This window comes from Dryobates pubescens, chromosome 4, assembly GCF_014839835.1.
Source record: "Dryobates pubescens isolate bDryPub1 chromosome 4, bDryPub1.pri, whole genome shotgun sequence".
NCBI classification, from domain to species: domain Eukaryota; kingdom Metazoa; phylum Chordata; class Aves; order Piciformes; family Picidae; genus Dryobates; species Dryobates pubescens.
Genome location: NC_071615.1, coordinates 16696803 through 16708734, shown reverse-complemented (window position 1 = coordinate 16708734; position 11932 = coordinate 16696803). Strand labels below are relative to the sequence as shown.

Genomic DNA, 11932 nt, shown 5'->3' with positions numbered 1-11932 from the left:
ATCTTGTTCCTTGGTGCTGCCTCACAGGGCTGCTGGCCCCTGGGAAGCCCAGATTGAATGTAAGGCAAGGCAGCTGTGGGGAAAGGGGAAGGGTTAGGGTTAGGGTTAGCCCACCCCAAAAGCCCAAGTGAGGGGGCCTGGGAGCACCTGGGGAGCAGAGGAGGTCCTGGCCCAGCAGGGCCCCCAGAGCTGGGTGAGCTGTGCAGGGAAGAAAGGCTTGGGGCAGGCTTGGCTGGGTCCTAGGGTGGAAGAAGGGGTCTGGGGGGGTAGGGTACAGCATAGGCTGTAATGCTGGGGGGGGGTGAGATGCAGCAGTAGGAAGGAAAAGGAGAGCCCAGAGAGAAGTGCTGCAGGGGCCCAGAGGGAAAGGCTTTGAAGGTGCTGGAGGAGCCCTGGTTTCAGGAGGGGGGAGGGGGTAGTGCTGCCCTGAGCAGGCAAAGCCCTGGTGTGGGGGACTCCAAGTGGTGGTCACTGCTGGAGCAGGGCCTCTGGTGCTCCCCTGAGGCAAGCTGGCCCAAGAGAAGAGCATCTGCTGACCTGGATGATCCAATAAAGCCCAGAACCTGTCCCTGCTGTGTGGGTTTGTGTGGAGGGAGCTGTGTGGGGGCATGGAGCAGCTCCCTGACTCCTTCAGGAGCAGCAGGAGCACAGCCAGTGCTGTCCAGCTGCCTCTGCCAGGGGCTCACAGGCTGAGGCCTCTGAGGCTGCCTCCCCTGCAGCTTCCCAGCCCTGCCTGGCTGCTCTGGGACGTGACAGCTGGGGAGGTGGTGTGGGAGCTCCTGCAGCCAAGGCTTGCAGAGCAGGGGCAACAAAAGCCTCCACAAGGTCCCAGCTGTGGCAGAAGTTGTCTGCAGCAGCTCAGAAAGGAAGCTAGGCCTCATTGAGCTATATGCTGAGGCTTTCCTCTTGGGCTGCAGGCCTGAGCCTCTGCCCAGCTCTGCTCCCAGCCTCCTGTGAGCTGTTGCTGCTCCTGAAAACCTTCAGCAAAGCTCTGGTCTGCCCTGAGCAGTCAAGAGGGCACCAGCAGCTCTCACAAAGCCATGAAGAGGGCCACATGAAAGCCTCATTCTGCTCTCCTGGTGCACCAAACAGCCACAACCTGGAACCCAGGAGCTTCATCTGAACTTGTTTGCCCTGCTTTAGCAGAGGCTTGGACTGGATGATCTCCAGAGGTCCCTGCCAGCCCTGCCATGCTGGCACTCTGTAGTCTCAACTAAAGTTAAGCTCAGAGGGGGCTTGGCCATGCAGGAGTGAGGCAGAGTCCCTCTCAGAGCCCTGCCCCCTCAGTCCTGCTGTTCCTACAGCAGCCCTGCTGCTGGTCAGTGTGCAGTCAGAGGCTGCCAGGGGAGCACTGCCCTGGCTCTGAGTCAAGGTCCTTGGCAGCACTTTGGAGATGATCAGGGAGATGAGTTTGGATCAAAAAGAGGAGCAGTCTTCTGGCCAGTGACCTCTTGCAACTTGGGCAGCAGCTCTGCAGCAGTGCCCCAGGTATGCAGCAGCCAGGGCAGAGCAGCACCCAGCTCCCCTCCAGGAAAGCTGCCTGCTCCCTTGCTCAGTGCCTGGGTGGTACCAGAGCTCCTCTGGGATTTTGTGGTGGTTTGCTGCTGTCTTCCTGGAGTATCCTGTAATAGAACCCCAGCAGCCTGGGGCTGGAAGGGAGCTCTGGAGCTCCCCCAGCCCAAGCCCTGCTCCAGCAGGGCATCCACAGCAGCTTGCCCAGCAGCACAGTACCCAGGGGGGGTTGGAAGCTCTCCACACCAGGACACTCCACAACCTCTCTGGGCAGCCTGCTCCAGGCCTCCAGCAGCCTCACCCCAAACAACTTTCTCCTCCTGCTCAGCTCCAACCTCCTGCCTGCCACTTCCTGCCCCTTGCCCCTTGTGCTGGCCCTGGGCAGCACTCAGCAGAGCCTGGCCCCAGCCTCTTGCCCCCCACAGCTCCTTTAGCTCTTGCTGAGTATTGCTCAGCTGCCCTCTGGGGCTGCTCTTCTGCAGGCTCTCAGCCCCAGGGCTCTCAGCCTTTGCTGCTCCCAGAGCTGCTCCAGGCCCCTCAGCAGCTCTGCAGCCTGCCCTGGACTCTCTCCAGCAGATCTCTGGCTCTCCTGTACTGGGGAGCCCAGAGCTGGGACCAGGACTCCAGCTGGCCTCACCAGGGCAGAGTATAAGCAGAAGCAAACCCTCCTTGCCCTGCTGGCTGCACTCTTCATGTCCCCCCGGACCCTATTTGCCTTCTTGGCCATCAGGGCACATTTCTGGCTCATGGGCAACTTGTCCCTCAGCACTCCCAGGTCCTTCTCCAAGGAGCTGCTTCCCAGCAGGTTCCCCCCTCACCTGTCCTGCTGCAGGAGGTTGTTCCTGCCCAGCTGCAGGACCCTACACTTGCTGAGCCCCCTGAGTTTCCCCTTTGCCCAGCTCTCCAGCCTGGCCAGGGCTCACTGGGTGGCAGCTCCTGGCAGGTCCCTGTGGGGGCTGTGGGTCCCTGTGAGTGGGGTCGTGGTGCTCCAGTGCAGGTCTGTGCCTCTGCACACACAGCTGCAGACCCCTGTGTGCCCAAGAGCTGCTTCCCACCCTTGGAGCAGACAGGAGCCACGAGATCTGCTGAAAAATAAACTTTATTAACACCTGAAAAGAAGCTTCCTCTGCCAAGGGGTGTCACAGGCAGCAGGGCTCCTCTCTGGCTCCCCAGCCCTCAGCCCAGCCCAGCCCAGCCTGCTGCAGCCTCTTTCACAGACTGCCCTGGGCTGGAAGGGAGCCTCCAAGGGCATCCTGTCCAGCCCCCTGCAGGCAGCAGGGACACTTCGAACTAGAGCAGGCTGCCCAGGGACACAGCCAGGCTGATCTTGGGTGTCTCCAGAGATGGAGCCTCAACCACCTCCCTGGGCAGCTCCTTTCTGTGCTCAAGGCAACCCACTTGGAGCTGCTGCATCTGGAAGAGGTTCCCTCAGCCTCCAGGCAAAGGGGCTGGGGCTGGAGAACCACCCATGCCCCCCTGCATGCCACAGAGAGCAGGAGTGACTGCCTCCTCCCTCCTGGAGGGAGCTTTTGGCCAGGCAAAGCTCATGTTGTGGAGCAGCAGCCTGGGGCAGTGGGTCTGGCCTGCTGCTGAAGGAAGGAGCTAGGGGCTGGGGGGGTGGGAAAGGGAGGGGGTGGCATCTGCTGCTGCTTGGGCTCTTGGCAGCAGGAGCAGCCCTTGAGCCAGGTGCACACAGCCAAGTGTCACCAACCCCCCCCATGGCCTGGGTGCTTGGCTTGCAGAGGTGTAGATGTGGGGCTGGGGGGGGCCTCAGGCTGCTCGGCCAGGAGGTACAGCTGGGCAGCAAACATCAGCAGCTGTGCACTAGCTGGGCCCACAAACACCCAGTCTGTGGCCAGCACAGCTCTTCTGGAGCCATGTGTGCTCCCTGCCAGGCCATTCACAGCTCTCCCTGCTGCCAAGGGGCAGGTCAGGCTCAGCTCCCAGCCAGCTGATGCTCCCCAGGCCTCCACTGCCCTGTGGCTGTTCCCTGCCACCAGAGAAGCAGCAGTGACTGCCCTGATCACACAGCAGTGCCTGGGGGTGAGGGAGATGCCACCTGTGCTGCCTCTGCTCTTGCTCCCTGTGAAGGGGGCTCAGGGGCATCTGCTACAGGAGGGCCTTGGAGAGGAGAACCCCTGGCTGGGTGCAGCTGGAGAGAGCGACTGCGACCCACAGAATGGTCTTGAGTGGAAAAGCTTTCCAAGATCACCAAGGCCAACCCTTCTCTAGCTCTGCCCAGGCTGGGGCTGAGCCATGGCCCTCAGCACCACAGCTCTGCCCCTGGGAAACACCTCCAGGGGTGGGGATTCAGCCACCCCCCTGGGCAGCCTGGGCCAGGCACTGAGAACCCTTCCAGGGAAGAAGTTTCTTCTAATGTCCAACCTGAACCTGCCCTGGGGCAGCTTGAGGCCATTGCCTCTTGCCCTGTCCCTTGTTCCTGGGGAGCAGAGCCCAAGCCCCAGCTGGCTGCAGCCTCCTCTCAGGGAGCTGCAGAGAGCAAGGAGGTCTCCCTCAGCCTCCTCTTCTCCAGGCTCAACCCCCCCAGCTCCCTCAGCTGCTCCTCCCCAGCCCTCTTCCCCAGACCCTTCCCCAGCTCTCTTGCCCTTCTCTGGGCCTGCTCCAGCTCCTCAGTGTTCTTGGAGAGCCCAGAACTGAACCCAGCACTCAGCTGTGGCCTCCCCAGTGCCCAGCCCAGGGGCATAATCCCTGCCCTGCTCCTGCTGCCCACACTATGCTGCTCCAGGCCAGGCTGGTGGCTGAGCTGGGCACTCCCTGGCTCCTGTTCAGCCAGCTGATGACCAACACCCCCAGGTGTTTGCTCTGCCGGGCAGTGTCCAACCGCTCTGCCCCCAAGCCTTGGAGCCTTCATGGGGTTGTTGTGACCCAGATGCTGTGGTGCCTTGTTCCACATCAGTGATGAGAGTGGAGAGGTGCAGGAGCAGCACCATTCATGGAGTGGAGCTTTCCAGGATGACTCTGGGAGGTCTCAGTGTGTGGTGGGAGAGCTCTTGGGAGTGTGGAGATGATGCCCTTAACTGGAGCAGGGCTGGCATGGCCCAGGTGCAGCAGGAAGTGTTTGTTCCTCTGGTGGATGCTAGCAGAGGTAGCTGGTGGTGTTCAGGCAGTGGTAGAAAGCAGCAGGTGCATCTCATCCAGGCCAGGGGAGGCTCTTCTGAGGCTGCAGCGATGTCTGGTGAGAGCTGGGGGTGCCTGCCACCCCCACAGCAGGGCACATCCCCTCCTGCAGCTCTGGGGCTCTCACGGTGGTACAGCTGAGACAGTGGTTCCAGGCCAGCTGTCCCAGGGGGGGCGCTGCTGCAGCACAGCTCCCCATGCTCTGCTGCCCTCCAGCTGGGCCACCAGGGCCAGCAGCCCTTCCCACGGCTGCGTGGGGCTGGGTGCTGCATCACTGGGTGCAGCAGAGTACTGGGTGGTCAAGCTTCCAGAGCTGCCACTTCTTCCTCATCTCTGACTTCACCTGCCGTGGTGGGGGAGGGACACTGGGGTCTGCTTTGGCTGTGCACTCCCTACAGACTGAGCAGGCAATGGGGGAGGTGGCAAAGCCACCAGGCAGAGCAGAGCCCAGCCCCAGCAGCAGGAAGGAGCTGCAGCAGGCACTCACCTCCTTGTTGGCGAAGCAGTAGAGCACGGCCACCAGGAAGCCCTGGAGGGACAGCAGGGGAGTGAGCCCCACCACCCCTGCTCTCATGGCTGGCATGAGCCTAGTGACCCCAGGCCACTCCTGGGTGCTTTGGGGGCTGAGATCCCCCTGTCACTGCTGCCCCAGAGCACAGGAGGCACCATCATGCCTCCTCAGCACCATCATGCCTCCTCAGCACCAGGGGCGGCAGACTTTGTGTCCCCCGCCTTGGTGCCCCAGCCTGTGCCTGGGCTCAGGGGAAGAACAAGCTGGCAGAGGGACTTCCCCCTGGCCCCAGATCCTGCTCCACGGTGTGCCCAGGGGAGGACATGCCCTGCTGCCACCTCACCTGGAAGGAGTTGAGGAAGAGGGTGAAGAACACCTTGGTGTAGCGCAGGACGCCCGAGGTCTGCTCGTCGGTGGCGAAGATGAAGATGACCTCGTGGATGCCAAAGAGGGGGATCAGGGTGAGGGTGGCTTTGGCCAGCCTGGAAGAGGATAAGGGCAGCCCTCTGGCAGCGAGTGCTGAAGGGCTGGGGCACAGATGCAGGCAGGGACAACGTCTTGGTTCGCCTCAGAGGAGTCATTTTGTGGTGTGGAGGGGGGCATGGAGCTGGTGCAGTCCCAGGAGCAGGGAGGACCCCGGGCCGGCCGCCCCTCCCCCCCGGCTCACCGCAGCTTGTAGTCAGGGTAGCCCTTCTGGTTGGCACGGAGCTTGGCCAGGATCACCTTGAGGATCCTCATGAAGATCAGCAGGTTGATCTGGGAGGGGGAGACAGTGCAGGGACACCCCCACCCCTCACAACAACCCCTTGCCCATGACAGGCACCCCTGGGGGCTGTGGGAGGTGACAACCCCCGTACTGCCACCAGTGCTTGGTCCCCAGAGCTACCTTTTACCCCTCCCACCATCCCAAAATCACAGCTAGGAAGCTGGCATCAGATGCCACCTCCAAGCCCATTCCCTGAGGCTCAGCATAACCTCCCCGTGTGGACCCCCAGAACCTGAAAGACGATGCCCTGGGGCCAGCCCCTCTCTCCCAGGCTCGACTGGGAGCTTCCCGAGGGTCGCCGCCCCCCACCCCGGGAGCCAGGGGCTGAGCTGCTGCTGTCCCGGAGGCCGTGGTGCTGGCCGTGCCCCTACCAGGGAGGCGAGCAGGATCGGGGTGCGGATGATCCACCAGTAAGCCATGTTCTGGTTCAGCGCCCAGCACCTGCCCGGGGCACGGGGAGCGGCGTCAGCACCCTGTGCCCACTGCAGGATGAGCACTGGGGTGTGCAGCCCTGGCAGGCAGGGTCAGGGACGTACAGCAGGTTCCATCCCACACCCCAGCTGAGCCCAACCCCCAGCCTGGGGCTGAGCATCCAGCTGGGACCCCCCCCAGCCCTCCCCACTCACTCCACGTTCTCCTTCAGGTACTTGGCGGCCATCCAGGGCACCACGAACACCACAGGGGTCCCTGCAAGTCACCCAGCACAGCCTGTAAACCCCAGCACCCACCTGGGCTCAGCAACCAGCCTCGGGACAGGGGACACCATGGGGCAGCCCCACCCCACCCCCTCCCAGGGCCAGTTTGGGCCCCAGCACTCATTGTCACCATCCCCAGCCCTGCCGCTCCCCCACTGGCCCCTACCCCAGCCCAGGTAGAGGTAGAGCCTGTAGTAATTCTTCTCGGAGAAGACAGCCCCGATGAGCAGCTTGTAGAGGTAGACAGCTTCCACCAGGAACCAGTAGTGGTTGGCCAGGATGCAGTACTGCATCAGCACCTGCGCTGCACGGCAGCCCAGCGCCGCCTGCAGGGGACACCACCATGGGGCCGGCTGTGAGCCCGTGGGGCCTCAGCACCTCGAGAGCTCACCTGAAGGGGCTATGAGCACCCCAAGAGCTTGTCCATCAGCTGTGTGGGCCCACTGGGTGCACAGATACCCCAAAAGTTTGCCTAGAGTGTGCAAGAGCAGCATAAGCACCCCAAGAGCTCATCCATCAGGTGCATGTGCAGCAGAGGCGCTCCAAAGGCTCAGCTGCTGGGTGCTTGAGTGCCCCAAGAGCTTGTCCTTTGGTGTACAAGCACCCAAAGATCTCACCCTTGAGGGTGCAGCCCCTCTGAGAGCCTGCTTAGAGTGCACCCAGGCAGCATAAGAACCCCGAGACCTCCATGCACCATCCATCAGGCCTATGTGCACCATGGACACCCCAAGAGCTCAGACACTGCATGCACAGGCCCCCCAAGAGCTCACCAATGGGGCATGGGCACCCCAGGTGCTTGCTAAAACCTCATCCATCATGTTCCTGGGCAGCACACCCACTCCAAGAGCTCACCCACTGGGTGCCTGAGGCTGCCTGGGCACCAGCACCCAGCTGCCCAGCCCAGCTGCCCAGCCCAGCTGCCCGGAGCAGGACTTGCCTGGTGGCTCAGCAGAGCCTCCCAGTCAGCCACCTGCAGCACCTGCATGCCCCAGCGCCTCTCCAGCAGCGCATCCTTCACCAGCACCGAGGCTGCCCGCAGCCCGAAGGAGGCAAAGAGGTTGGCGTGGATGTAGTTCCTGGTGCAGCGCAGCTTCCTGCCAAGAGCCAGGGTGCCAGGGGAGCGGGGTGGGTGATAGGGGGGCCCCCGGCTGGGAGGCACAAGGGGCAGGACCGTGCCTGCCCTGGCTCGCCTACCTGCAGAGGGTGAGGACGAGCAGGGCAGAGATGAGAGCGAGGAGGGACAGCGCATACCCCACGCTGTACAGCGCCTTGAAGCTCACCAGCAGCCGCCGGGCACCCTCCTGCGGGCAAGCACCGCACCGCTGAGCACGGAGGAGCGGCGCCCACCACATGGCTGTGGTGTCCCTGCGCGTCCCTGCCCCCACGGACAGGGCACTCACCTCCTCCATGGTGGCCTCCAGCTCCTCCTCGCACTGGGTGTAGTCGCGCCAGGGCTGGCTGCCGTTCACCGTCACCCACTGCCCGTCGGCGCCGCAGCGGCGGCTCACCAGCCCGTGCCTCACTGCGGACAGGGAGCAGCGACAGCTCACCTGGGGCTCCCCGAGCCACTCTTCTCCTGGCATCCTGGCTCAGACCCTGTTCAGACCCGGAGACCCTCCAGGGAAGCTCTGCAGGGTATGAGCCAGCTCTGCTCCACGTCCCATGCGTCTCCTAACCCCCAGGTCTGCTCATAGGTCTTTCTGCCCCTGGCAGCGGGCAAGAGGGGAGCCCCCCAAGCCCCTCCCCAAGCCCGCACGCTCCGGTTCCCAGCTGCAGGGCGCAGAGGGGCATCAGCACCTTTCTCAAACCAGGGCAGGTAGAAGGGGCAGGAGACGTTGACGGCGGTGCCGGGGCTGCCGTCGGGCCAGCAGGCGTACATGTCGAACGTCCGGTTGCAGAAGAGCCCTTCCCAGGGCAGGGAGAGGGGAAAAAGCCGATGGTCAGCTGCTGTTGGTATCACCACATCCCTCCCCACCATCCCGGCCCCCCGCGGGGCTGGCATCACCCTGAATCACCCTGGTGTCCCACACCAGCCTCAGCCCCCCGGGGAGATCTCAGCGCTGGGCGTCCCATCTGAGATGCGAAGGCACTGGGCCAGTTCCCGGGCTCATCCCTCCGGAGCTGACCAGGGTGCGTGGTGCTGGAGGAGGGATCAGACCCAGCGCCGGGCCCTGCTGTCGCAGCTCTGAGCCCCACGCCTGAGCTGGGGCACAGGCGGGTACCTGCCGGGTAGGGCTCGCTCGCCATCCTCCTCAGGCACTCGTCACGGTACCGCAACCACTCCTCAAAGGTCTTCTCCAGCACCTCGGCCCCGCCGTGCTGCAAGCCCAGAGCTGGGTCAGAGAGTCCGACCAGCTGCCATTCTGCCCACCCCACCCTGCTGCCCAGCAGCTCCCCAGTCCAGCTGCCTGCACCCCCGGTGAACAGCTGCCTGTGGCATCCTTGATATGGGCAGGACCAGGCAGTGACGACAGGACCTAGCCCATTCCCAAAGCCTGGTAGTGCCAACCCCACTGCCCCGCGGCCAGCCCAGCTTGTCCCTTACCGGCACAGAGGAGAAGAGGCACATCCAGCAGAGATGGATGAGGCTCTGCCAGGACCTGGACCCCACCACGTCCCTCATGGCTGTTCCCGCCCCTGCCCAGTGTTTCCAGTGCCAGGGAGTGTCCTGGGCTGAGCTGGAAAGCAGGGTCCTGAGTCAGAGGTGGAGGACTGAGGATGACACTGCTCTGCCAGGTGCCCACGCTGGTGTGGAGAAGACGAGCTCCTCGGGGCAGCAGAGGAGAACTGAGGTGCAAGCGCCAGCTGCAGGCACGTCCTGGGCTGTTACTTCTCTGTTGCAGCCAAAACCTGGAGAGCACTGAGCAGAGCAGCCGGAGCAGACTGGCCCCCGCCTTGGCCGAGCCTTCAACATCGGCTGGAGCGGCAGAGGAGCAAAAGCCATCCCGGTACCCGCTGGGACAGCCCCGTGACACCGCTGCCCACCCCGCAGGCGGCTGGCACCACATGGGTGCCCCCACTTCCAGAAGGGACCGCGGGGGTCCCGGGCTGCGCTGCCGCCTCCCCCCGCCTGCTTACCCTGCGCAGCATCGGTATCCCCGGCAGCCCCAGCTCCGAGCCCCGAACACGGCAGCGATCCCGCGGTGTCTGCGGCGGGACCGCCTCCAGCTAGCGCCGTGCCCCGACTGAGGTTGGGGATTTGGGGGCGGCACCGCCCCCCGGGCTCGGGTCCCCCGCGACGGGCAACGGGAGAAGGGGCGGGAGGCTGGGTCCCGCCGCTCCCATCCTCGCCGAGCTCCAGCACGGCCCCCACCGAGCCCCCCGCTGCATCACATGGGGACGGGGTGAGGGTCCAGCGTTGCTCTGATGCCCCACTTGGGTCACAAGGCGAGAGGGATGAGGGTCCACCCCTGACAGGTGGTCCCGGTTGCATAACATGAGGATGGGGATGAGGGTTCTGCCCTGCCCAGGGTCCCTGGTTGCATCACTCTGGCCAAGGATGTGGGTCCACTGCTGCCGGTGCTCACCGGCTGGGTCCAGTTCTGCGGAGGGTCCCTGCCTGGGTCACACAGGAACAGAGGTGCGGGCCAGCCCTCCTGGAGAGTCCCCATACGGGTCTCAAGGGGACAGGGATGGGGTTCCAGCCATGCTGTGGGTTCCTAGTTGCCTCACATGGTGCCAGGGATGAGGGTCCAGCTCTGTGGGTCACAGGAAACGTGGGTCCTGACCCCCTCAGCCTCAAAAGAACGTGGCCCACCCCAAGCCCCTCCCCACCCATGCAGCCCCAGAGACTGTCCCCAGCATCCTTCCCCTCCCAGGTTTGGCTCCCCAGTATCTCTCCCCTGGGCTGTGGGGTGCCAGCATGGTGGCAGCTCCTCATCATGCAGAGCCCTCCTGGGGCCACCCTCCCCTGCTCACAAGGAGCAGGTGGCCCTGGGGACAAGGCTGGATTCAGCACAGGGCCACAGCTGATGGCACAGGTCCCGCTGGCCACCCCCAACAGCAGGGAGGCCACGAGGGCAGCGAGCGGCCATGGGACAAGCTCAGTGGAACTGGCCAGGTTTCCTCCCCAGCTGCCCCATGGCCTCACCCCCAGGAGACCACCCCTCCTGTACCTCCCCCCTCCTGAGCTGCCCCTTGCAGATGGTGCCATTTGATCTTTGCTTTGCCGCTGTGGTCTCTTTGTCCCCAGCAGCACCAGCAGCAGACTGAGGCTCACCAGAGCTCAGTGGCTCCTGCAGCCTGAGCTCCAGGTGGGCTCCTGGGTAGCTGCTGCCTCACTGCTGCTCACAGCCTGGTTCCCCCCCACAGCTGCTGGTCACCCCAGGTACACAGCTGATTCTTCTCTTCCTCCTTCACCTCTTGTCCTGCCTCTTGCTCCCTGGGCAGGCAGTGGGCAGCAGTGGGCAGGCTGTGGCTGGCCATGTCCTGCCTTTGCCTGAGCTGACATTGACACAGGGTGGCTTTGGTGTGGATGGGGGAAGTGGGGACACAGCATCTCAGCTGCTCTGTGCTGGCCTCTGCAAAGACACATGGAGCAAGGAGGGTGCTCAGTGGGTCACAAAGCTCCTGCACTCTCCTGATCCTGGGGGGACAAAGCATCCTGTCTGAAGGAGGAGCTGGGGAAGGGACATCTCTGCTGCTGCCATAAACCACCCTGCTATGGGGCTGCAGCTGGTGGTGGCTCTCCCAGGGTCACATCCTGCCCCCTGCCATAATGGGGTGCTGGGGCACCTACAGAGGATAAAATCTTACAATCACTGAAGCTGGAAACTTCCTTTGAGATCAGAGCCCAGCCATTAACCCAGCACTGCCAGGGCATCACCAGCCCATGGCCCTCAGCACCACAGCTACACAGCTCTGAAACCCCTCCAAGACTGCACCACTGCCCTGGGCAGCCTGGGCCAGGCCTGGACAACCCTCAAGGGGAAGAAGTTGATCCTCATAGCCGACCCAAACCTGCCCTGGGGCAGCTTGAGGCCATTGCCTCTTGTCCACACAATGCTTCCAACAAATCCCCTGCTACCACCACCCAACGTGGTCCCTGCCAACTTCAAAGGGCTCAGTGTGGTTGGTGGGAGCTGTGCTGGGGCAAGGGTCCCCCTGGAAGGGATTTACTCAGTGGTGCTTTGCCTGGGGGTGTGAGGAACAAGCAGTTCCTCTCCATATTGATGCACCTCAGGCAGGGTCTCCATAGCGACTGCAGTGCTTGTGGCTCAGCTGGGGGCTGCATCCTACAGGTGCAGGAGAAGAGGGCTGGGGAGGAGCAGCTGAGGGAGCTGGGGGGGTTGAGCCTGGAGAAGAGGAGGC

General features: G+C 63.6%; 1 protein-coding gene across 1 annotated transcript; it reads right to left on the bottom strand.

Annotated features, from left to right (window-relative positions):
* Nucleotides 1-4921: 4921 nt before the first annotated feature.
* LOC104298745 (glucagon receptor-like) lies at nucleotides 4922-9324 on the bottom strand. The gene is made up of 13 exons (XM_054161348.1): nucleotides 9168-9324; nucleotides 8845-8941; nucleotides 8420-8527; nucleotides 8023-8144; nucleotides 7817-7923; nucleotides 7560-7716; nucleotides 6789-6948; nucleotides 6554-6614; nucleotides 6299-6368; nucleotides 5829-5917; nucleotides 5505-5643; nucleotides 5138-5179; nucleotides 4922-4993 (listed from the first exon to the last, which is right to left on the bottom strand). Exons 1-13 carry the CDS (start codon nucleotides 9243-9245, stop codon nucleotides 4922-4924), a joined length of 1302 nt encoding a protein of 433 aa, XP_054017323.1. The 5' UTR covers nucleotides 9246-9324.
* Between the last annotated feature and the right edge of the window lie 2608 nt (nucleotides 9325-11932).